General features: G+C 35.0%; 1 protein-coding gene across 1 annotated transcript in view; it reads left to right on the top strand.

Moving 5' to 3' along the window:
• FMN2 (formin 2) overlaps positions 1 to 23049 on the top strand; it is a 153060-nt gene that overhangs the window by 90142 nt on the left and 39869 nt on the right. The window contains exons 10-15 of the mRNA XM_056486928.1: positions 281 to 372; positions 502 to 631; positions 1579 to 1725; positions 3567 to 3626; positions 3808 to 3928; positions 13499 to 13591. Of these exons, the coding sequence (XP_056342903.1) occupies positions 281 to 372; positions 502 to 631; positions 1579 to 1725; positions 3567 to 3626; positions 3808 to 3928; positions 13499 to 13591 (643 nt within the window). The remainder of the gene's footprint in view (positions 1 to 280; positions 373 to 501; positions 632 to 1578; positions 1726 to 3566; positions 3627 to 3807; positions 3929 to 13498; positions 13592 to 23049) is intronic.

Genomic DNA, 23049 nt, shown 5'->3' with positions numbered 1-23049 from the left:
TGAGCAAAATTAAAGATTAAGCAAAATGAAGATTGTCTCAGTGCATCACTGAATGAGTAAATACTTTGCAGACTGCTAGTAGTCAATATTATTATTTGCAAAAGGTTCTATTCTCCATCATATCTATTTATACTTAAAATCACTTTGTGAACTCTTACAGTTCTACCATAAGCAGGTGATAGAAAGAAAAAAAAAATCTATGAACATAAGGACATATTTATCTCTGTTGCTTGACTAGTCACAACCATTTTTTGTTTGTTTTTTTTTTCCTTTATTCCAGAGAGCACAGTCAGATGAACTAGAAAAAATAGAAAAGCATAGCAAGGCATCCAAGGAAAAAGAAAACGCCAAGTCTTTGGATAAGCCAGAACAGTAAGAACATACTTATCATAGAGCAGTTTTGCTCACTTCAGAAAACTTTCTCTGCTGTAGTAAAATATGTATAAAACCCGCCAAGCCTGTACCTACAGACAGTGACTCAAAGAATTTTCACTTTTTCAGGTTCCTCTACGAACTCTCGCTGATTCCCAACTTTTCAGAACGTGTGTTTTGCATCCTGTTCCAATCAACATTTTCAGAAAGCATTGGTTCAATCCGCCGCAAACTCGAATTGCTACAGAAACTGTGCGAGGTAGGTTGTGCTCTGTGAAAAAATACAGCTAAATTTCTGATTTTTAATCTTGTTAAGCTTTACCATATTTCAGAAGTTTTCACTTTATTTACTTAAAGTACTCATAAAAATCTGAACGGTAGCAAAATAGAACATTTTATGATTTTACTTTAACATCAAAGTGAAATTTAACATTGGCTTTTGCTACTGAATTATATCATGCTTTTGCCATCAATGTGTATCAGTCTCTGGAAAACAATGCACCATCTCCTTTCGTTAATGCAAAATCTTCCCTCTTCACAGTCACTGTTATCACTCTTTTTCTGAGGAATGCCAGTTCAGCTAACCTTGTGTTTGCTTGGACTTGAGAAATGTTAAACTTAATATCTCTGATATCTAAAATCAGGTAGTGATAGCAATGTTGTATCTAGTCAGAAGAGATTCCTGGAATTTTGCAGTTCCATGAAAAACATATTTATGTATTTTTATGTATTTGTAAATTATTTAAATAGTTTTAAAATGCAGGTTTTATCAGTATTTTAATAACTTAAAACTTTCAACTGTTTTATGTTTTACTGTGTAGTGCCTTTTATTTGATTACACGTTTTAATTGTTCTGAGTGTTTTATGAACTTCTTGATGAATTTTATGTGAAATTAAACATACTATTCACAATGTCACTATCAGTTAAAGATTGTTGTTTTGTTTTTCTAACAGGTCACGCCTAGGAATACTGTATAGATTTTCTATTAGTTTTTCCAAGTATCCATCTTGGAGATAACATTCTCCATTCATAAAAAATTACATATTAATAGTATTCTACTTCTATGTGTTGCAGTAGAAGGTAGCTTCCTTTATCTGAGTCTTTATACAAGTATTATTTCTAAACCCAACATCAACAAATCTGCTCATTAACTATACATATTAATGGAACTTTGAACAGAATTTTTTTTTCCCTCTGTATTTTAGACATTGAAGAATGAATCAGGAGTTATGCGGGTTCTGGGTTTGGTTCTTGCCTTTGGGAATTACATGAATGGTGGAAACAGGACACGAGGACAGGCTGATGGGTTTGGGCTGGATATCCTGCCAAAACTGAAAGATGTCAAGAGCAGTGTAAGTTGGTTTGAGACTTCCTGAAGGCCTGAGAAGGTTAAATTCTCAGAAAATTACTTTGTTTCTGAATAAATGGTGAGAAGCTCATGAAGGCATGTAGAAGGGACTTCTTTTGTTACTAAGCTTATTTATCACACTCCTAGAGTTTCTAGAGTTTGTATTTCTGTAAAATTATGAAAAATAACCATCTCTTTTCGCTACTGTACAAACAAAAATACTTACAGTTATGTTTTAGTTCTTAGTCTGATATACATTTTACTCTCAGTACACTTCCATAGTTCCAACTTTTCTTGTAATTAGAAGCAAACTATGATCTAACTGTTAAAAGCTTATTAGGGAGGGTGGAAGGAGTTCCATGCTGATTCAAAATACTTGTGAGGGGAAAAAGGTCACTCCTGAAAATGATTGAATGGACATTCAGAGCATTTGGGATAACCCAAAATTAATTCTTTATGTACACCATGATTACAGAGTTTTTATTTGACATTGGAACATGCAGCCACCTGAGTAGAGAACTTCTTGATTCAAGATTTGTCTAGTTTAGTCATCTCAGTAAAGAGAATGATAAGTGGTAGCTTTTCTTGCTTAGTGCTAAACTGTAATTTGTGTGTTACCAGCACTTTTCAGTTTTAGTTAATAAGTTTGGGCTTGCATTCATGTATCTGCTTTTGTTTACAAGGAATCAATAATCTTAGAGTTTCTATAGCTAATGAAAACCTTATCAGGATGTGACAGACTATAGAAATAATTCCTGAGCCTTAAAATTTGTTCCTACGTCTGTCTGGCGAGTTGCTGTCAAGATCTTCAATTCTGCAAATTGCAGAAAATAAGAGTTGGTTTCTTTTCTTGATCCCTCACTAAATATTCATTTTTTTAGCTTAGGTCATATGAGCAGACCCTGAGTTGAGAGAGCATGTCAGCCATTTGCCCTTTTTAATGGGTGGAGGAACTCCCTTCTTGCATGCTTTGGTAAACCAAAGGAGCAGTGACATGAATGATACTTCAGTACAACAAGTTTAGGTCAGCTTACTCTAGCTGCACCTTCAAATTGACTCCAGAGCCAACACATCACCAGTTTCAGAGCTCTGCTCAGTAGGAAATTTAGATGCACTAAATTTAGTTTGGTAAATTGTATGTAATTTGCTGGAAATATTATGAATATTAAGCTTGCAGTTGCAAGATATATTTTCAATTTATTTGCTACTGATTAGCCAGGAAAGCCCTTACAAAATCCTTTTCTGAAAATACCTGAAAATTTAATTCTGTCAGAAATCCTCATCAAATGGAAGATTTTCTGCTGACATTTCATTAGAGAGATGGCAGAGGGGAAGCAATTAAAACGCTCCCTCAACCCCCAATGATCCCCTCCCCCAGTCCCCCAAATTTAATTTATAAAAATAACTTTCTATGCATAATTTAACTTTGCTTCAGTTATAGTTGAAGTGTTGCAAACAAACTTGTATACATGAACCCAGAAACAATCTCTCTTCTTCTTGGGAAATTTCAGAATGTAAGGGTTTGCCTTGCAATCAGGTAGAATTAAAAAAATCAGTAGTGGGTTACATTGCTGTTTTCTCTTTCTTCATTTTATTTAATGATTAAATGGTACTTCTGGATGTGTTGGTTTTTTTTGTTGTTGTTGTTGTTTGAGTGGGTTTATTTCTGTGTTTCAGTTTTTGGGTTTTTTGTTTTTTTTTTTTTTTTTCCTTTTTAGTGACGGGACAAAACCAGCAAAGTATTTTTTTTATACACTAAATATCTCATTTATCTGAATTATCTTTTCTGATTTTATTTTAATGTGAGTTTCAGTAACACAGCAAACTCTATCCTCTTCTATACAGGACAACAGCAGAAGCCTTCTATCGTACATTGTCTCATATTATTTGCGTAATTTTGATGAGGTGAGTGAAAATTAAAATTAGCTCTTTTAATTTCAGATTAAGCAACCCAATTTACTAAATTTGCTCTTCACCAGGCAAGATGCAGAAATATGTATAAATATTCCTTGTGCTTTCAGTTATATATTTTAGTACAGAGAAAATATAACAAGCCTATGTAACTGTTAATTTATGTTTTTGTCAGGATGCTGGAAGAGAACAATGTATCTTTCCTCTTCCGGATCCACAAGATCTCTTCCAGGCTTCACAACTGAAGTTTGATGATTTTCAGAAAGATCTCCGCAAAATGAAGAAAGATTTGCGAGGTACTGAACCTATATTAAGTGCTAATTTTATGTTACAATTATATCTCTTATAGTCTTGTTTGTATCATTCTGAGAAATTAGATGATACTGTAGAAAATAGTTGTGTATTTTTAACTTGGGGATCTAAGCACTAAATTTGTTAAGTAAGAGAAATGGAAGAAAAAAATGATCCATGATCTTCAATATTTTTGCAAAAGAATCTCTGCTAAACTGGTCACTTACACTACTGTGCTAAATCTTTGGGGGAGAGATACAAATCAAGGAGTGATATTACTTTGCCTTGCTGCTTTTAAATGCCATGCCTCTAGAGACCTGGGAAAGGTTTGGTAATCCATTAATCCCTGAACAACCTACAATGGGAGGTTTTCTATTACAACAAAAACATAACATGGTTGCTAAATGATATCTGACCTTCTCTTCTTGCTCCTATAAAACTTTGTTTTGATATTTAAAAAAATATTTGAAATATTTTGAGTATTTACAGTATTTAGTATTTTTAGTATTTAAAGTTGTATTAAAGTCTCTCTGTGTGGCACTGAGGAATGAACAGTAGTATCATCCATTTATTGATCCTGAACAATCTAGGGGGCAAAAATCTCAGAATTCAGTCATGAAAACTTGTTTCTATAATTCTTGCAATTTCTAGATAGTCTCAGAGTTGATATCAAAGCTTGCACATGTAGAAGAAAGATACTTAGATCTTATTAAAAAAAGATGCTTGAATTCAGGGGCATGTTAATGAATATACAAGGGGCAGATATTATTCCTCACAAATTCACTGAAAATGGGGTTTTGTACATGAATGGTTGAATATTTTCACATCAAGGTTGAAGTTTGCATGTAGACATAAATCTCTTGTAGAATAAATCCACACTGTGCAGTGATCAAAGCAGGGGTTCTGTAAAAATGGAAATTACACGCTTCGATCTGCCTTCAGATTGCAGTTGAATTCTTTCTGTTCTTCCAATCCAGCCCTTAGGCTCAAGACTGTTGTCAGTCTTTTCTGTAGTTATGAAACTGAAGAATAACTACAAACACCATTGCTCTTTGCCTATTACATTTGGTACAAACTTTTTTGGGGGCAGCATCAGCAGCTTCATCCTATCCTGAATATGACATGACAATTTCAACACCAGACTGAGATATCAGTCATGGCTTCCTAATAGCCTTCAGACAAGCAAAATGCTTTGTGTTGACTTCTTTTTCAAAGGAAAGTGTCAAAATAAATTAAATACTATTTGTGCTAAAAGATTTTATGACCACAAGAGCAGCAGTAGTAAAATTTAGTAACACACTAAAAATTGTGTATTCTGATAGCTTAATTATTGTAATGATTTCAGTGAGATAGAATGCCCTGTCTCAATGACAATAATTTCTAAATAGAGCACAAATTTTAACAGAATGTGTAAAAATACTTCAAAGGGTTTTTTTTTCTCTGCCTTTACTTTAAATACGCTACCAGATTTACAAAAGAACATGTGGAATCTTGAGTTACTTGAGCCAGTAAAATTCTGACAAAATTCTAAATATGAACTTATTCTTTTGAAGTCAGTGCAAGTAAATGAGTACTGATTATTCCTGGGAAATGCTGACTTTAAAGGCATAGAAATAAATGCTCAGAATATATTGGAATTTTATACTGAGATGTGGACTGTAACCTTTGCTTCTATTCATCAGTAATTAGATGGCAGATTTCATGAGTAGATTTCACCATTTGGTGAGGGTGGATGTTTGATTTGTTCACTTTGTTACTGAGAAACTGAAACTTGTAGATAATACTAATACGTGAAGTATAACAGTTTAAAGTTGTTACAGTTTATTCTGTTCACGTTATTTTCAAATATGCTGAAATCCATGCAGTGAGATCATGCTTATTTCAGTGTGGGAAGAAAGTATTGGTTCACCCAGGAAAAAAAAGTCTTCTGCAGATATTTTTTTGCTATCTTAGAAAACTTTCCATGGTCCTTATTCAAAGCTAAATTTCATTCCAGAAAGATTCTTCATAAAATTTTAAAAAACCCAACAGAATACCCACAAAGTAGAGGACAGATATTAAAAAAAGTTTCATAGCCTTAAAAATAGCAATTCATTTTAATACTGCTATATTTTTCCATCTAAAGATGTCAGTAGTATACACAGAGACATGCAGATATAAATAATCTTCGTCATTCTGTAAAATAATTTTTTAATGTGCTATTTAACGGTTTGGAGTTTGAACTTATATTTGTGTTAGAGTTATGCTGACTGGTTAGAAAGAAAAAGGACTTGTGAAGTTCAAATTTCTGTGTTTTCTTCACTTTTGACTATCAAGGCTATTGTCCATTTGCAAGTCTTTATAAATGTTTTGCCTTGGCAGTTTGTAAAATTTTAGAAAAGATAATCTCTTCTAGTATTTAAGATTAAAAGTACAAGTCCCAAAGGCTTTTAGAAGCAAGCCATGTGCCTGTTCCAAGATTAATAATATAGAAATTTGGGGTTTTTAAATGATACAGGTCCAAAGGATAAAATTTATATACCAGATTTTTTTTTTTGATTTTTTTTTTCAAGATCGAAGTGCAAAGAACAAGTAGATCCTCTTACTAACAAATCAAGTAAGTTTGGCTCCATCTGTTGCTCCTAGATTTCACAGCTCTCCAGGATTCCCACTTTAGCCTTTTTGACTTCAGTGACATATAGTTTGTTAGGCAACTTGATCTGCTTTTGATCTCTCCTGGCTGTCAGCAACGTTCCTTGATGCAGTCATGCCAAGCAATGACTTCTGTTCCTATGTCATTCCACAGAAGAAACTTTAGCACTTGCCACATGACTTAACTCACCATGTAAAGAAAATTGGGCATCCAGGGTCACAGGAGCAGAGTGTGACTCTCACTGATTAGGACCTCTGTTATATAACTATTAGCATCAGTGTGTTTTTCTAGACATTTCAGAGTGCTCCAGATAGAGCAGAAAGATGTGGAAGATGTGCATTGAATCGAAAAAGACTCTAAACCTCTTTGTTCTGACACTGTCTTAAGATAAAATTTTGGTTTAGGAAAATGTTGGATTTATGGCCCAAATCCACAATGAATGTGGTCGAAATTCTTCAAGATGTATTTAGTTTAGGAAAGAACTAGAACACTAGAATGGCATTGAGAGTTACAGGATTATGGCAAGTTAAAAATGTTTAGAAGTTATTCTTTGGCTACAAATTAACATTCTAGCTTTTCAACATTAAGTTTATTCTTGCTAATCAGAAACTAATTCATCACTTGTCACTTATTGCAAAACTTTCACTGAAGCTCAGCTAAAAGGGAATTAGAAACAATGTCAGGCAGAAAGTAAATCTGACTAGTACAAGAGATTAATAGTACAATGAAGTGAAGATTGCTATGAAATTGAGTTGAAGTCAGTACTTGTTTATATGTCATAATGTCATATTTAATATATTTGATTGGAGACTGACTACAAGCAATAATTATGATAATTAAACATTATTCTTGTAGTGATGCTTTCTTTTCCTATTCTGAGTGTTTACAACTCATTGAAAATTCTCCATCCAAAAGTAGCTAGGCTGTGTGGCCCAGTACATCTCCCTGATCTGGAATAAATGTGACTGAGAATGTTTATAAAGTGTTAAGCATTTGCAGAACATTTTGTATTTTAAAAGTATGTTCCAAGAAAAGCCCCAGAGTATCTTGGAAAAATACACGTTCCCTATTTTTTTCAGTGCTTGTTGCAGTCACCTAAAGTTGCCTATTCAGTTTGGACCTGCTACTTGAAGAGCTGTTATGTGCTCTCTTGTTTAACACCTGCTGTGTGAATAAGAGCATTGGAAGTACCATCTTGTGCAGTAAAAAGGCTTTTAGGAGTTGTATTTTGATGGTGTCAATGTGCCCCTGAGAGAGTTCAGACAGCAATAGACTTGCTGATCATTCCTCTTGCCTCAGTGCAGGTTACCCTCCATACCCTGAAAGAGTTCCCAGCCCTGAGAGTTCTGTCAAGCCATAGTTTGAGATGGAATTTTCCTCTTCGTGGTCAAATCTGTGTCTGGGGTGCAGGGATTACTTTGCAAAATCAGATTGCATCCACTATTTCTTATTTAATAAGTAATATTAATGCTTTCAGACTAAATTTTTTTAAAATGCAACGTTCTATTTGCCCCTCTCTCACACATGCACACACACATTGTATCTTGTATCTTTCCATATTCTGAAGACTGTATTCCATCACAGTTCTGAATATGGATCTAAGACTCTGGAATCGTTTCAATGCCACTTCTTGATCAGAAGCAAGTGTGGTATTAATCACAACTTCAATTAACAAACTTGAGCAGCCTTAAGCCATTTAAGGCCCCACTTCAGATGGAAGAAAGGGAAGGGACTGCTCTTCTAAATTTGATTGTCCTTTTCTAAAGGAGGAGAGGGACAATATAAGGATTGATAGATTTTCCAGCTGGGGAAAGGCCTTGAGCCTAATCTGGTGATCTGTCTTTTAAAAAAAGCTAAAGTTTGGTGAAATAAAGTGTATCCTAAGAGATTTCCCAAAAACTTTTTTTTAATATGCTTGTACACTGATGTTTCAAGAGAAGATGGAGCTAGAGTAGAAAGATTTGAAATGAGAAAATTGTATTCTTTGGAGTTTGAATTCATTGCATCATCAAAAACATTCTGTTCTAAGATGATTTGAAATGTTTGACATTCTGTCACTCTCTGTCAATAGTTTTGATATAAATGTGAGTGAAGATGTTTCCCAATTAAAAAATAGATCTTTTATTTTTCTTCTATGATCCATAGATCCATAGTCTGATGAAAAATCCCTTTAGTCTTATAAAAAAAGCTAAATCACTTAAAGTAGTTAATAGCAAAATAATATAGCAGCAGTAGTGGTTTTGGTCAGTCCTCCAGTTATCTGTACAAGCTACCTTTACAGAAACTAGTATTGTTTTAACTACATTAAATCTTTGCATTTGCCTGCTCATTACCAACTGTGCATCCACAAATTCTGTTTGTTCAGTTATCTCTGAAAGGGTTAATTGCTGCAGCTTTGCTGCATGCAGATTCCTAAACCTAAACCAGATGTAAACTAAAGCCAGGCTTTCAGTCAATCTGTGAGTCATATTTTACTGTCCTTAAAACTCCAAACAAGGAGCTGTCTATGGAAGCCCTTGAAGACTCAGCAGTTCTTAGTGTAAGACATTACAATTCCAAAAAAAATAAATAAAAGAAAATTAAGAGCTCTTTCTGCATTTGTGGCTGGGTTCATCAGAGTTTGTCTTTTGATGAGGCCAGCATTGTTTCCTTTAGATAAAGTCTAAACTTTCTTTTAAAGTCACAGGTTGCAGTGGTGAGGAATCCAGAAAGCACTGAGAAAGTTGAGAAAGCAGTGATTATGTTGTTCTATAGGTTTCAGACAAGCAGGACACAGGCACATCTCCTGTGGAAGTCTGAGTACTCAGAACCTCAGAAAATTAAGGACATCATTTCAAAGCTTCCATAAAGGCTTAAAAACAAACAGTCTATCAAGTCTGAATTAAAGGTGTGCTCTCAAATATCTTAATCTTGAAAATCCACCTGACTTCTAGCAGAGTTCTGTAGATAAGTATGTAATTTTTGAATTAGTTAACACAAACAGTTTAATGGATCTGTTAATTACTCATACAAGATCATCTATCAGTCTGCTTCCTTGCTTTTTTTTTTTTTTTTTAATGGGTTGGGGCTTTTTTTATTGTTGGATTTGGGACTTTTGTTTGTTTGTTTTTATTTTTCATTTATTTTTTATATTTTGGGGGTTTGAAAAGAAAAATCTGGTTGTCCATTGTTATCCTGGCCAAAGAAAATGCAGCCTGAGGATTAGCTGGGCATCTCCTCACCCATTTTGTTCAAATTGAGATCTTTTATCTTTAGAAGAGATTTATGCTTCTAGGGGCTAAAATTTATCATGCAACACAACCAGCTGAAAAATGTGCATTAAAAAATAGATATTCTGAATTTTGAAAACTTTTTTTTTCTCCTTTTGAGAAAGGTAAAATATTTATGATAATGAGACTGAGTGCATTTTACATCACTTACCAGAATCACATACTGAAAATCTTAGTGCAAAGCATAGATTGTTTTGTCACTTTCCTTTTCCATTTAGATGTCTCTTAAATTATACTGACTGTTGTGAAACTTGATTTTTTAGTAAATTTACCTGAAATAAAAATAAAAGAAAAAAATAGAATGAGTAAGTTGACACAAGCTTGCAAAATGCAATTCTATTTTTACACAGAAATAGAGAATGAGATGAATTCTTGAGATACTAGATACAACTGGAATTGCAATTTGTTTAAATTTAAGCACAGATTTTCACATCAATTTCCAGATCAGGAGCATTTGAGACACCTGTGTATGCATGGGCAAAAGGTGCCAGTTTGAATTGCCCACAAGAATCCATTTTGATTGCTTCTGTGAAAAATGACATACAGCTCTCTGTAGTATGTGATCTTGAGAGGAGATGAAATTAGATGTATTATCAGTTCTTTCCATTGTTTATATATTGCTTTTATGTCAAAATTGATTTAGAGGGCTGGAGAAAAGGTGTCTCTGCCCCTGCCAACTTTTGCTTAGGATCTGAGATCTTTGGGAGGTCTCAAGTGCGTGATTTGGGACTAGAGAATACCAAAACCTTGCTTCAAAGCAACAAAAAGTATCTTTATTCCTGTTTGGACAATTCAGTCTTGTGAGATTAATTTCTACCTAGTGCTTGGCTTTTGTGACTGCCTGTATGAGTCTCATTTGTAGTGCCTTGAATACCTTTCAATTCTTTCACTATAAGAAAATTTAAAACCTGCTTGAAGTAAATGGAGTTTTAAAAATATGCTAACTTTTTCACTTATAAGCAAAAATATGCTGTTTTTCAATTGTATGTATGCCTGCTAAAATGAGAGAATAACTAAACATGAGAATAGGGAACTTAAGACCAAGTTTTTTATCAGTTAAGAATAATCTGACAAGCTTTTTCTTTAGACAAAACTTTTACAAAGTCATCACAGCAGATCTCCTTTGCCAATCTATTCCTTTGATATTTGGGATGTTTAGCTGACCTGTTTTCATGGAGATAAATGTGTTTGAATATGAAGTTGAGGATTAAAAAAATGAGGGCTGTTTGCATTCTCTCATTCTTTTTTTGTTCTTCTCCATGTTGCTTAGAAGTTATTAAATACCCTTCTGACACAAGCATTTACTATCTTATTTCTTCATTTGGGCAGAAATACTGGGGGCTGGTATTCAGTTCTTCAGTTACAATAAGAAATAACAATGGCTCATACGAATAATGGCATATTCTAGTGACAAATTACAGAAAATAATAAATGAATGCTATATCCAACAGGTTGTACAGGGAGACTTCAATCCCAATCTTGGTGATTTGGAGAACTGAGAAACTTAGGAAGAGTCTGTTACTTCTTTAATGAAAAAGCAACTGATGAACTAGTTTGTTTCAACAATCTAACTGGATTTTTTAATTTTTAAAGTCTGAATGCTACATACAATTTATTTACTCTCTCTACAGCAAAATATAGGGATTGTTTCCCCTGTTTCCTTTTTTATTTTAAATTATTTACACAGTGTCTTCAATTCAGGAATAAGATAAAAATGGACCTGAACTTATTCTTCTGAACATCATTGATTTTTGTTCTTTTCACAGAGAGAGGGGTGTGGGCAGAAAAGAACAAAAATCATTCCACCAAAAACTGGACAAACAAAGCTATGCTTAATGCACACCTTATCCCACACCACACATATGTGCACAAACAAGTCAATCATGGGAGAGCTTCCAGCATCTGAACAGTTAAAGAACATTTCATTTTGACAATCAATATTAGATGTTTTGTTGAAATGGGTATAGGCTAAGATTTTTGATGGATATGAGTCTTCCTAATATATTTCTCTCACACTGCCTGAGAGATCAGTGGTTCAACTAAGCTGCAGACATTCAAGAGAGTATAATGCTGTACTGCTCTGAAAAATATTTAATCCATATTCTTAAAAAAGGTATGGAATTTTGGTGATATAAAATGTTATGGTAGGTTCTATTACCTGTTTGAGCTCTGACACATTTCTGCATAAGATAAAAGAATAATCTAAATTCTATATATTGCCATCAGAACATTTCCCTTTGCAGAATAGTACACAGGTCCTCTGTTTCTTCTTCTGTCATATGTTGTAAGAAAATCCATGGTCATTTCAGTCCTCACTCCTATTTTACATGTGTGGACTAATATTTTTTTTTAAACTGCAGGCTTCCCATTATATAATTATATATTATATGACTATATTGGCGATGGAGGGGTGTGTTAATTTTTAAAAAAATTTTTAATATTGCTTCATAAGTAGGTTACCTGTCAAAGTAGACATATTCATGTATATCTTTCCTCTAAATGTCTGCTGTTATTATTTCTATATTGTTCTAAGCTTAAAAAAATAATTAAAATTATCACCCTGGTTTTACATCAGTCATGTATAGTTCCCAGTTATGTGAGTCATTCTGCTTTTTGGAATATTTGCATTTTAAATATTAGGATAATGCTGCTACTTCAGCATTACCCTAAATACCTAAATATTAGGATTTATGCTACCTCAAAATATTTTTTAAACCTTTAACAGGTTTTCTATCTTTAAGGATATAGTAATAATTCTTTTTTTCCTAAAGAAACCCTGGAGGGTAAGCAAGGAAATGTGTGTTTTGGAATGTGTGCACTTGAACTGGAAATTCTGAGGCAGAATCAAGCAGGATTAATTTCTGCTGAATGACGGAACTTTTCACAGCCTAAAGAGATTTCCCTTATAGTGGAAACTGGAGTTTAACATTCACCTGAAATAATAGTCTTAGGTCTTCTCCTGACCCAGATTAAATTATCTTGGATACTTGGTGGAAGTATGATGGTACCACTTTACCCACAAATAATTTTTGTCAGAGCTGCTTTAGGCTCCAGATTCTCTATCTTGGTTCTTAGTCCAATAAGAAGCAAGCTGTTCTCATTCAAGTTCTCTCACAGAGTTCAAGCCATGAGTACTGTACTCTTAAAATCTTTCACTTTAATCCTTTGGCACTCTTACTTTTGAACATTGCAAAATTCTTTACTATGTCTGTGGTTTCATCAAGTATCAAGCCCTCATCTGCCTTAACTTCCTAAATTAAGGTCATTCCTACTATTTGGTGCAAGTTTGGCATCTGAACTTTATTTTGATTCAGGCACTATTACCTGGGGCCAGGTATATCAACACAGCCTGGAATCTGAGTTTTAAATTTAGTTCCCATACAATTCTGCCCCTTAAATTTGTCTTTCTCCCTCAAAACGATTGAACGCTTTTGTTAATTTTTGGTATTGCTTATTTAAACTCACATGCTGGCCATAAGTTATCTGCATTGAAAAATATGTAACTGGGAATATGACTGTACCTGTTTCTGTTATCATAGTGTTTGTACTTGTGGTGTGTTTGAGGCACATATTCCAGCAGATGCACTGGATATGAGTTAAAATGTCTTTTATTGGAGTATGCAGATCCATGCTATGATGTGTCATCCTGAACTAATCTGTTACTTCAATTTCAGCATGTGAGACAGAAGCAGCAAAAGTTTATCAGCTATCACTAGAAGAGCACCTACAGCCCTTCAAAGACAACATGGAGCAATTCATTAGTCAAGGTAAATAATGAAACGTCACTTAACCTTTTCATGACATTTCAAAGGAAAGCTATGGGAACAATGTTTATACGTTGTGGGAAAGGGACTGTTTATTTTGGCATCACAGAAAGACATGGATTAGTTTAATCAGATGCCACACAGTTCTAACAGATTTGCAAAATTATTCCCTTGTACTATAGGTGACTCACTCTCTGCATGACAGCAAAGACAAATGCTATTGGCTTGAGTGTGTGATCTTCTAAGTTCAACATTCCAGTAGAAAACAAATTTACAGCCTTTGTTCCTTGAAAAATTATTGAAGCTGGATCTATTTCATTAACTTCATTCCAATGAGATAATTCCTTTGTATGCGCCAAAAACATGGAATAAACATAAGAAAAGTAGTTAAAAGTTTTCCAGATACACTGCAAATCCATATAAAATACTTGGATGAGATTAATGGTTAACACTTTAAGAAAAAATATATTAGAAATATCCAGGATCAACTGGCATCCTGAGTGTTAGTAGAAAAACACTTAAAAATTAATAGACTGTGCTTTACTAGACCTTTCTTTGACAAGATTATAGGAAATATGGATAACTTTAGGTTTTGGCTAATGGTATGTCAGAGAATCTCTCAAAATACTACTCTGCATTGACCAATTTGCTTTTTAATACAAGTTAGAATTCAATGCATCAGGGTTAAAATACCCTGATGTGTACACCAACATAATTTTAACATTTTGCTGCTCCTTCTGCTTTGATATTTCCTCTTAAAATCGAAGACAAACCTGCTGTCTGCTGAACAGGAAAATTATAAGAGAATTCTGTTTCTAGGGCTGATTCATCAATTCATTAACCTAGAGATGTGCTAGAACTACCATATCTAGAAATAGTTATTAACTGAATGTGCTTTGTATTTGAGAGGCCTGTCAGATATATTTATCCAAGATGACTATCTATCCAAATGCACTAAGTGGAGTACCTATAGAATCACAGAATGGTTTGGGTTGGAGGGGACTGGACCAGACTGCTCATGTGCTGATCCATGCTATAGGACTTCAATTACAGGGAATAAATTGAGCACACACGATATTTTTAATCATCAAATATGAACTGATGTTTTCTAAGACAAATGTCTACTAGCCAAGCCTGGCAAACAGGATGTTGTCTCCAGCACTAGTAGGAATAAACTGATTTAAAACTGTATTCTGGTTATGTCTATGGCACATAAATACAGCAGTAGTGGTATGATTGAACATGCAGCAAGTGTTTTGCATTAGGTTTATATTATGGTTTTTATGTGTAGAGAGAGGACATCACAAGTTTTTCTGTAAGATAGCACTACTGGCATACTGTAAATCATGTAATTTTGACCTTATTAACAGAGTAGGAAATCAAACATGGGCATTATCCCTGGAAGTGTTCAGGGCCAGGTTGGATGGAGCTCTGAGCAACCTGGTCTAGTGAAAGGTTACCCTGACTATGGCAGGGGGGTTGGGTCTAGATGACCTTTATGGTCCCTTGCAACCCAAACCATTCCATGATTATATGATTGTGTCTCAGCAGATAGTAAAATTTCCTAAAATTGTGGTTTTTCTTTTAGAAACCATATTTTTAAAAGTATCTAACTTGATACTTAAGCTTATTTTATGATTTCTGGCTATATCTTCCAGAATATAATTTTATATATGTCGTATAGTGATCTGGTTTTGTAAGCATATGCAATTTCCTTTGTGATTACGTGTGATTACTTTAGGAGAGTGAGGAAAAAGAAAAGAAAGAAAGGGTATCCATTACATCCATTACAAGCTTTGCTGTGTTCCCATATTAATAATGTACATTTTGGGGTGGTTGACAAAAGGAGAAACCCATAATGTCACTGTCTCATTTTGATAAAAATAATTGGAAATGTGTATTGTGAACACAGTTAAGTGTGACTAAAGAATTTCTACATTTTTTTAAAACCTTGGACCCTGTTATGCAGAATTCTGTCTCAATATAAGAAAGACAAAGGCTAACATATAGCAAGAAAGAATCCCTGGTTAAGTTCCAAAAATAAAGTAATTTAAATACCTTTCATTATGAAATCCTTTGTTTTTACTTCATGGGATTGAATTCCGACTTGAAAGAGGCCATGTTTAAAGCAGGATTTCTCTTTCCTGTTCAGTGTTTGACAGGCTTTTGATCTAGATATTTTTTCTAAGGGCTTTTGTTGTTTGTGTAGACATAATCGATGAGTCTTTTCAGCTAGACTGCACACGTGATCATTTAGAAAAACACAGGGACAATTCTTGGCACCTTTTGGGGATTTTTTGTTTATATAACATATGCTCTGGGCAAAGAAAAATCAAGCTTTACGTTTTTTATCTTTTCAAGTTCCAGTTTCTCTAAAGTCAGAAAAAGTTTTAGCTTATAATTCAGATGAAAAGCATTTTTCATAAGGTTGAATAATTTGGCATGTTTATATGATGCCTTTTCAGAGTAGATAACTTGTGTGCATAATGGGACCCAAAAGTTCAAAGTAGCTAGTTACTTACAGCATATTCACTTGTACATGTTGCAAGCAGCTAAAATGGAAAATGGTTTTCCCATAGGCAAGAAAACTTGGACACCAAATTAAATATCCCTGGCAAGGGGTTAGAAAGGCTGTGTTTTAAAAGAATAGTTACTGTCACACGCAGCCAGATAACTGAGTTATGTTACTGCAACTAGTCTAGCTGTTTGTTGCTAATGATGTATTAATTTAAAAAAAAAATCTTTTATTAGATTCATCAGAGACAAAAAACAATTGCATATCACTAGCTTGACTGTAAAGATTGTTTCATTTGAAAGCTAAAAAAGGGGAAGAGGCAAGTATGTGTTCAGAACCATGACAATTTTAGATGAAATTAATATGTGTGATGAAGGCTGTTCAGTATTTGCTATCCAACTCAGTAGGCTAAACAATCAGTATGTGCATTAAGGTATGCAAATTAGTTACAGGTTGCCAATCCCTTCTAGAAGGACTTCATATTATTCCTAAAATGATCACTATACTTAACAGAAGGTTAAATTACCTGTGCTCTCCTTTCTACATTGGCTTAGTGAGAATTGGCAAGCACGATTTATCCTATACACTGGATTTTTAAGGATCTGTGTGCTTCAAAACCTCCAACAAAATTCTTTCTGTTCTACCAGGTTCTCTTGTTTTCTTCCATGTTTTCTCCTTGTTTTCTTTTCATGTCCTGTCTTTGAGTCTACATACTGAAATCACATCAAATCACCAAATGTATGATGTGGTTCTCCTGCTCTTACAAATGTCAATTTTTTTTTGTGAACTTCTCCATAGCCATACAATTAAAAAAAAAAAAAGGAAAATCTACTTCAAGAAGGGATATTGAAGAAAAGTTGTCAGAAAATACAAAACTTTTCAAAATTCTTTCTTATTTAGTTTTTCATAACCATTTATCTAAGCATTTCCAATATGTAATATATAACTGTAAATTTAGTAAATTGTCCTTTTCCAATGAAAATGTATTCATTCCAAGCAGTAGGGAATGTAAAATGTGCATGTCCCCAATATAGGCTATATATAGTGACATTTTTTGGTTTTGAGTTATTCCCCACAAGGTATCACAATTTAAATGAGAATAGTTGAAAGCAAAGCCCTATTTGGGAACTTTATCTCCATATGTACCTGTGGATAGATAGGGATGCAAATACATGAGAGATCACATCCACCAGTTTAGAAAGTTTCAGGAATCACCTATTTTCCTGGTGAAAATGAGTGTGGGGAAATGCTAAGGGTACTAATTATCATGCAGTTTGCAGAAGAATTTCATTAGCAGTTAGTAATCCTTTAACCTTGTGCCCATGGGACGGGTTACCCAGCTCATGCTGGAAGAACTGTGTGTGCATGAGCCACAAATGACTCCTAGTCCCCAGGTTTTGACTGTGGTTAACTTTGCAGTGGAAAGCACTCTCTGGGTGTTTGCTGTTGGGATGCTGTCTAGACTGGGCATCCTTGTCAGCTTGATAAAGCAGGAAACTTATGGCAGGAGGTAGCAACCATCACTCCCTCAGAATAGTAAGTCTTGTTTGGGAAGAGGGAAGATTCAATATGTTGAAATCACAGCTTTTTGCTCTGAAATTCTATAAATTGGGAAAGTGTTGTGGACTTCAAGTCTGAGTAAATCTACCTACATCATATTAAGAAGCCAAGCCAATATAATTGTTTTAGACTTTAGAAAATGCATTATGCCACGGGAGAAGTACAAGCATTGTTTGCAGAAGTAAAAACAAAAATTTCTGATGTTTGACTAATTCATTTAAAACCAATAAGAATTATTTCTGTATGATTTTGAGTTTGGAACCACAGGGTAACAATTGAATCTTTTGTTCCTTCCAGTCTTATTTTGGAAAATTCTGCAGTTCTGCTATTGTAAATGAATACCAGTACCAGGTTTTGTTCTGCTGGACCCAAGAATACAGCCCTTCTCCAGACCTAAATTCTAGTCCCATCCTCGTGTTCTTACAGAATAAGGATGTAAATTGTCCTGTTTGTTGAATTGTCTGTACCTATCTCCTTTTGCCTGGAAGAGCATTCAGGAACCCAGTTTCCAAATTGTTACTAAAGGAATGTATAAATCACAGTGAGTTCTATTTATCGCTGTAGTGCAACCACATAGTTGGTCATGACTTGTTCATTTAAGTCAAGTAGCAAAAGGCTGTGCACCATCAAATGATGGATTGTGAATGAGACTAAAGCATCAGACTGAATCTTGGATGTCTGGGTTAAGTTCCTGGCTCCAGAAATACTGTAGTTGATTGCAAAATGACTGCTGCTAGGGTAATCTTAATTCTGACCTTTTCTAACCCAGAATGATTGATTTTTCAGATTCCATTTTCTTTAAATATTGTTTTTATAATTTGATAAATATAAAGGAGAACATAGCAGTAGTTAATAATTTTTCTAAAAATAATTTGAGGAAAATGTGACCAAAACATGATTAGGAAGATATATGAATAAATGTGTTTTGTTTTTCTTTAAAAGATTGCACGGAACATTAAGAGGTTGGATATTAGTAATTTATGTGGAGACATTTACTTTAAATATTATTATTACCAAAATATACTCATTGCTAAGATCTAAAAAATACTTTTTTTATCCTTTGAGAAGAAAATGTTAGAGGAATATGAAGGGCAAACAACATAAACTCACTAGAACAAAAGATGGAGGAATTAAACTTAAGCAGTTTAATTTTATGAATGTTTACATTTTTCTGTTAGTATTCTTTTTGTTGAATTATTGAAGGAGCTTTTAAAACTTGTTCTTTGAGTCCTGAAAATATTTTTTTAATCTCCCACTGACATCTTAATGCTGATAAATAGTTTAACGTCAGCATGATATAAACTTGTCCCTACTTCAGATGTCAGCACCTCCATTGGTGTGCATTTTTACACAATAATCCTAATTTGGATTGTGTTGCATTTGCAACGCTAGACAAGCTTCACTGAATTAGCCTTACCTTGCTTCAAGGTCCATGAAAGACCAAACTTTTAGACTGGGGCTGTCAGCTGTTTTGTGCCTTGGCACAGGATCTAATCTAATCATTTTTGTAGGCATCCCAGTGGTTTCAGATAGTACAGATGTGGTAGAGTTAAAAAATATATTTTATCATCACATGAGAGCAATGTATGAGTATCACAATAGCATGAAGTCATCCAACTCAAAAGACTTAAAAAAATGCCTTCTGAAAAGAAGTTGCTAAAAACCTCGTGGAGAGTTGGGGAGAGCAGAAAATTCACATTTTAAGTTTCTTCTCCAGTAAAAATGTAATCAAATAAGACTTCTTTCATGACATAGTTCTTGGGATAGAGAATGAAAATTAAGAGGATATTTAAGCTTTAGAGCACTTAGGTCTTTCATGAGCCCTAATCACAATGGCACACGTTCTTCAGCACTGTGAAGTCCAGACTCACAGATGAACAATTCTCTTGCTGGATCTTTAGTGTACCTAAAGTCATAAGTATGCTGCCTAACTTACATCTATTTTCTGCCTAGTCCCGACATGACTGAGACCTTTAAGCAGTGTAGGATTTAAGATCAGTAGCAGGGAACATCGAGCTCAAAGCTGCACACAAAATACAATACATTTTACTTCTGTGAATGTGGCATGACAACATTACAGTGAGTAGCTGCTAAAAAATGCATTACTAAGTATGATGGAGTGATTTACTGGGGCTTTTTTAGTTATTGTTATGTTTCAGGGTTTTTCAGAATGTTGGATTGGATCCCACTTTTCTCTCCCTCAATTCAGCTGACAAGAGATGTCATCCTTCAAAGGCTGACAAATCATGGAATGGTTTGGGTTGGAGGGGACCTTAAAAATCATTTAGTTCCAACCCCCTACCATGGGCAGACAAATCTTCCACCAGACCAGGCTGCTCAGGACCCCATCTAAACTGGCCCTGAATGCTTCCAGGGATGGGACGTCCACAAACTCTATAGGCAACCTGTTGCACTTGGCCTCATTGAACTTCATGAGGTTGACACAGGCCCACCTCTCCAGCCTGTTCTGGTCCCTTCCCAACAGCACAAAGCTCTTATGGTGTTGGCTGCACCACACAGCATGGTGTCATCAGCAAACTTCCTGAGTGTGTCCTCAATCCCACTGTCCATGTCGCCAGAAAAGCTGTTTAAAAGGGCTGGTCCCAAAATCAATCTCTGAGTAATTCCACTTGTCACTGCTTTCTTCTTGAACATTGAGCTGTTAACCACAAGTCTCTGAGTGTGAGCATCGGCCAGCTTTTTATCCACCCAGTGTCCCATCTGTCAAGCCTGTGTCTCTTCAGTTTAGAGACAAGGATGTCATGTGGGGACAGTGTCAAATACTCTGTATGGTTCCAGGCAGATGACATCAGTACTCTTTCCTTATCTACCAGCACTGGAACCCCATCATAGAAAGCCACAACATTTTTCAGGCAGTCTTTGCACTTTAATGAAGCTATACTGGCTGTCACTAATAACTTCCTTAGCACAATTTTCAGGATAATCTGCTCCATGACGTTGCCCATCACTGACTTGAGACTGACTGGGCTATAGTTTCCCAGATCTTCCTTATTTCCCTTTTTAAAATGAGGTTTGTGTTTCCACTTTTCCAGTCACTGAAAACTTCACCGGACAGCCACAACATCTCAAATATGATGGATAGTGGCTTAGCCACTTCCTCTGACATGGATGAATCTCATCAGGTCCCATGAACTTGTGTACCTTTGGGTTCCTTAGGGAGTCTCAAACCCAGTCTTCTCCTTCTTCATTCTCTCAATCCTTGCCTTTGTCTTCTGCAGCTTTGGCAGTGTGGCTGGACCACTTGCTGAGGAATACTGAGTCAAAAATAAACCTCCTTTTATAGAGTATTAAGCTTAATTTTTTTTTTTTCTTTTAAGGAAGTTCAAATTTCTGTCCTAGCATATTCAATGAGGTTCTAAGCTGTGCTTCTATGAATCTTGCTCACAATCTATGGAGCTAGCACATTATTTGCATTCATGTTGTTGAAGTGTATAACGTCTAGAGAAGTATAATTGGCTGGAATCAATATAAATATTCATGTATTTAACTGATCATAGGTTTTGAAAAAAAAGGAACACCACCATTAGGAAAATGTTCAGCATATTGGATGTTCTATCCCAAGTCATCTTTAAGAAATTGAGGTCTGAATGCTTAAATTTGAATGTTCTATTTAAATGTTCTCTTGCCTGTATGCATATCTCAGAAAATGGGGGAGGGGGAACAGGTATTCTTCATGCTTATAGCCTTTTATGAATTTGTCATAGGACGTGTAGAAGGATGTAAGACTCTCGATAGGATTCCCAGAAGAAATCTTGCTTTATTCTCTTGTAAAGCTTTCTTAGCTTACCCAATGATAAGCCATCCAAATGTACTTGGATCTTTTTTCAGTGTAAATAGAAATTCTCAGAACTATAGCAACTCAGCTCTAATGAGTCATTGAAAAGGCTTTGTATCTTTTGAAAAAAAGAGAAAAAAACAACTGGCTCCACTTGAAAGTTACTGGAAAGCACATTCATAGCTAATTATAAACAAATACTAGTTAACACTTTAAATAAGAAGAGAGGAAAAAAGCAAAAAGATTTAGGACATAGACAAGCAGATGAAAGGATTCTTGTTGCCTTCCATCTGAGATTACTCAGATGCATTCCTGTATTCAATTACCTGAGAAGATATGATATTCCCTTAAGAGAGATGGAGAGATCAGATGGGATGGCAGTTTCGTGCATCTTCTTACTCATAGCCCTTTGAAACTGGTTCAGCAGAAATAGCTTAAATTGCAGCAGGGACTGGGGCCAGACGGTGACTACAGACAGTAATCACTGGGTCAAGATCATACCACAAACCAACAACAAAAAATTCTGGTGGAACAAAAGCTCTGTCAGGGTGTTTCAATGCAGTTTGAGGAGACTTACAAGGTCTTCTTGGAATACTTTCTGAACAGGCTCCAAGGGGTCAGCTTGTTGTGTGACTATATTTATCTAGTACATTTATACATAGAGGACACTGATAATTTTTATTAGTTGCTAGCTTTGAGTCTATTTTTCTCATCAAATCCCTTCCATACTTCATATTAAATTCTCAGCTTGAGTTTTATGCTTTTTTTCACAAAGCCACTCAGCACAAGCCCCTGGTATCATTTAAAAATTAATGATAGTCTAACTTTTCTTTATAGCCTTCCCCAAAACCCACTTCCTTTTTGACAGAGTCCATCTAAAATGGCTTAGTTCTTCCTAGTGCCACTCATGCCCCAAGCACACTAAAGAAAACATGCAAAAAGAACAAACACCAACAAAATCCAAAAACTGAGGCAAAACAAATTCAAAAGTCTAAAAGGGAGTTGGGGTAGAAGGAGGGGGAAGAAAGAAACTTTTCTCAAGTGCTTTCTATTGATTGTGGTATATTTGCTATTCTGCTTTGGTGTTTCAAGGTTTTTCAAAACATAGTCTTGAATAGTATGCTAACTGGAAAAAAAAAAATCTTTAAGTGTTATTTTGGTGTTTCCTGAGGGTGTTTAAAAGTATATGTACTAACAAGGAGCAGAGGGGAATTTTCTCAGAAGTACTGACAAAGCTCTTGTAAACTTGGAACTTAGACCCTAATAATAGCAGAGTAACTGCATGCTCTTGTGCTGGTAGTTCATCCAGTATTTTTTTCTACATCCATTTTCTTTCTGTCCTAGTCACATGCTTGAGATGCCCACAGAAGATATCCTCAGGGCCTCTGTCAGGTACCTCAGCTCCTCAGGCCCTAGTGAGGATAGGGCAGAAGTGACAGGTTCCATACACTTCTTAAGAAAAAGGGTTAAATTCCCTCTGTTTTGTTCCTAGTTTAGTTTTGTTGGGACTTTTTTTGAATTTGTGCCTCTGCCAGTGGACACATTTGGTATATTTCCAAAGCCCCAGCTACTATTCACTCATCACCAGTG

The sequence above is a fragment of the Oenanthe melanoleuca genome, chromosome 3 (genome assembly GCF_029582105.1).
Source record: "Oenanthe melanoleuca isolate GR-GAL-2019-014 chromosome 3, OMel1.0, whole genome shotgun sequence".
Classification (NCBI taxonomy): domain Eukaryota; kingdom Metazoa; phylum Chordata; class Aves; order Passeriformes; family Muscicapidae; genus Oenanthe; species Oenanthe melanoleuca.
Note: the sequence above shows the minus strand (reverse complement) of the source record. Positions and strands in the feature narration are given on the sequence as shown.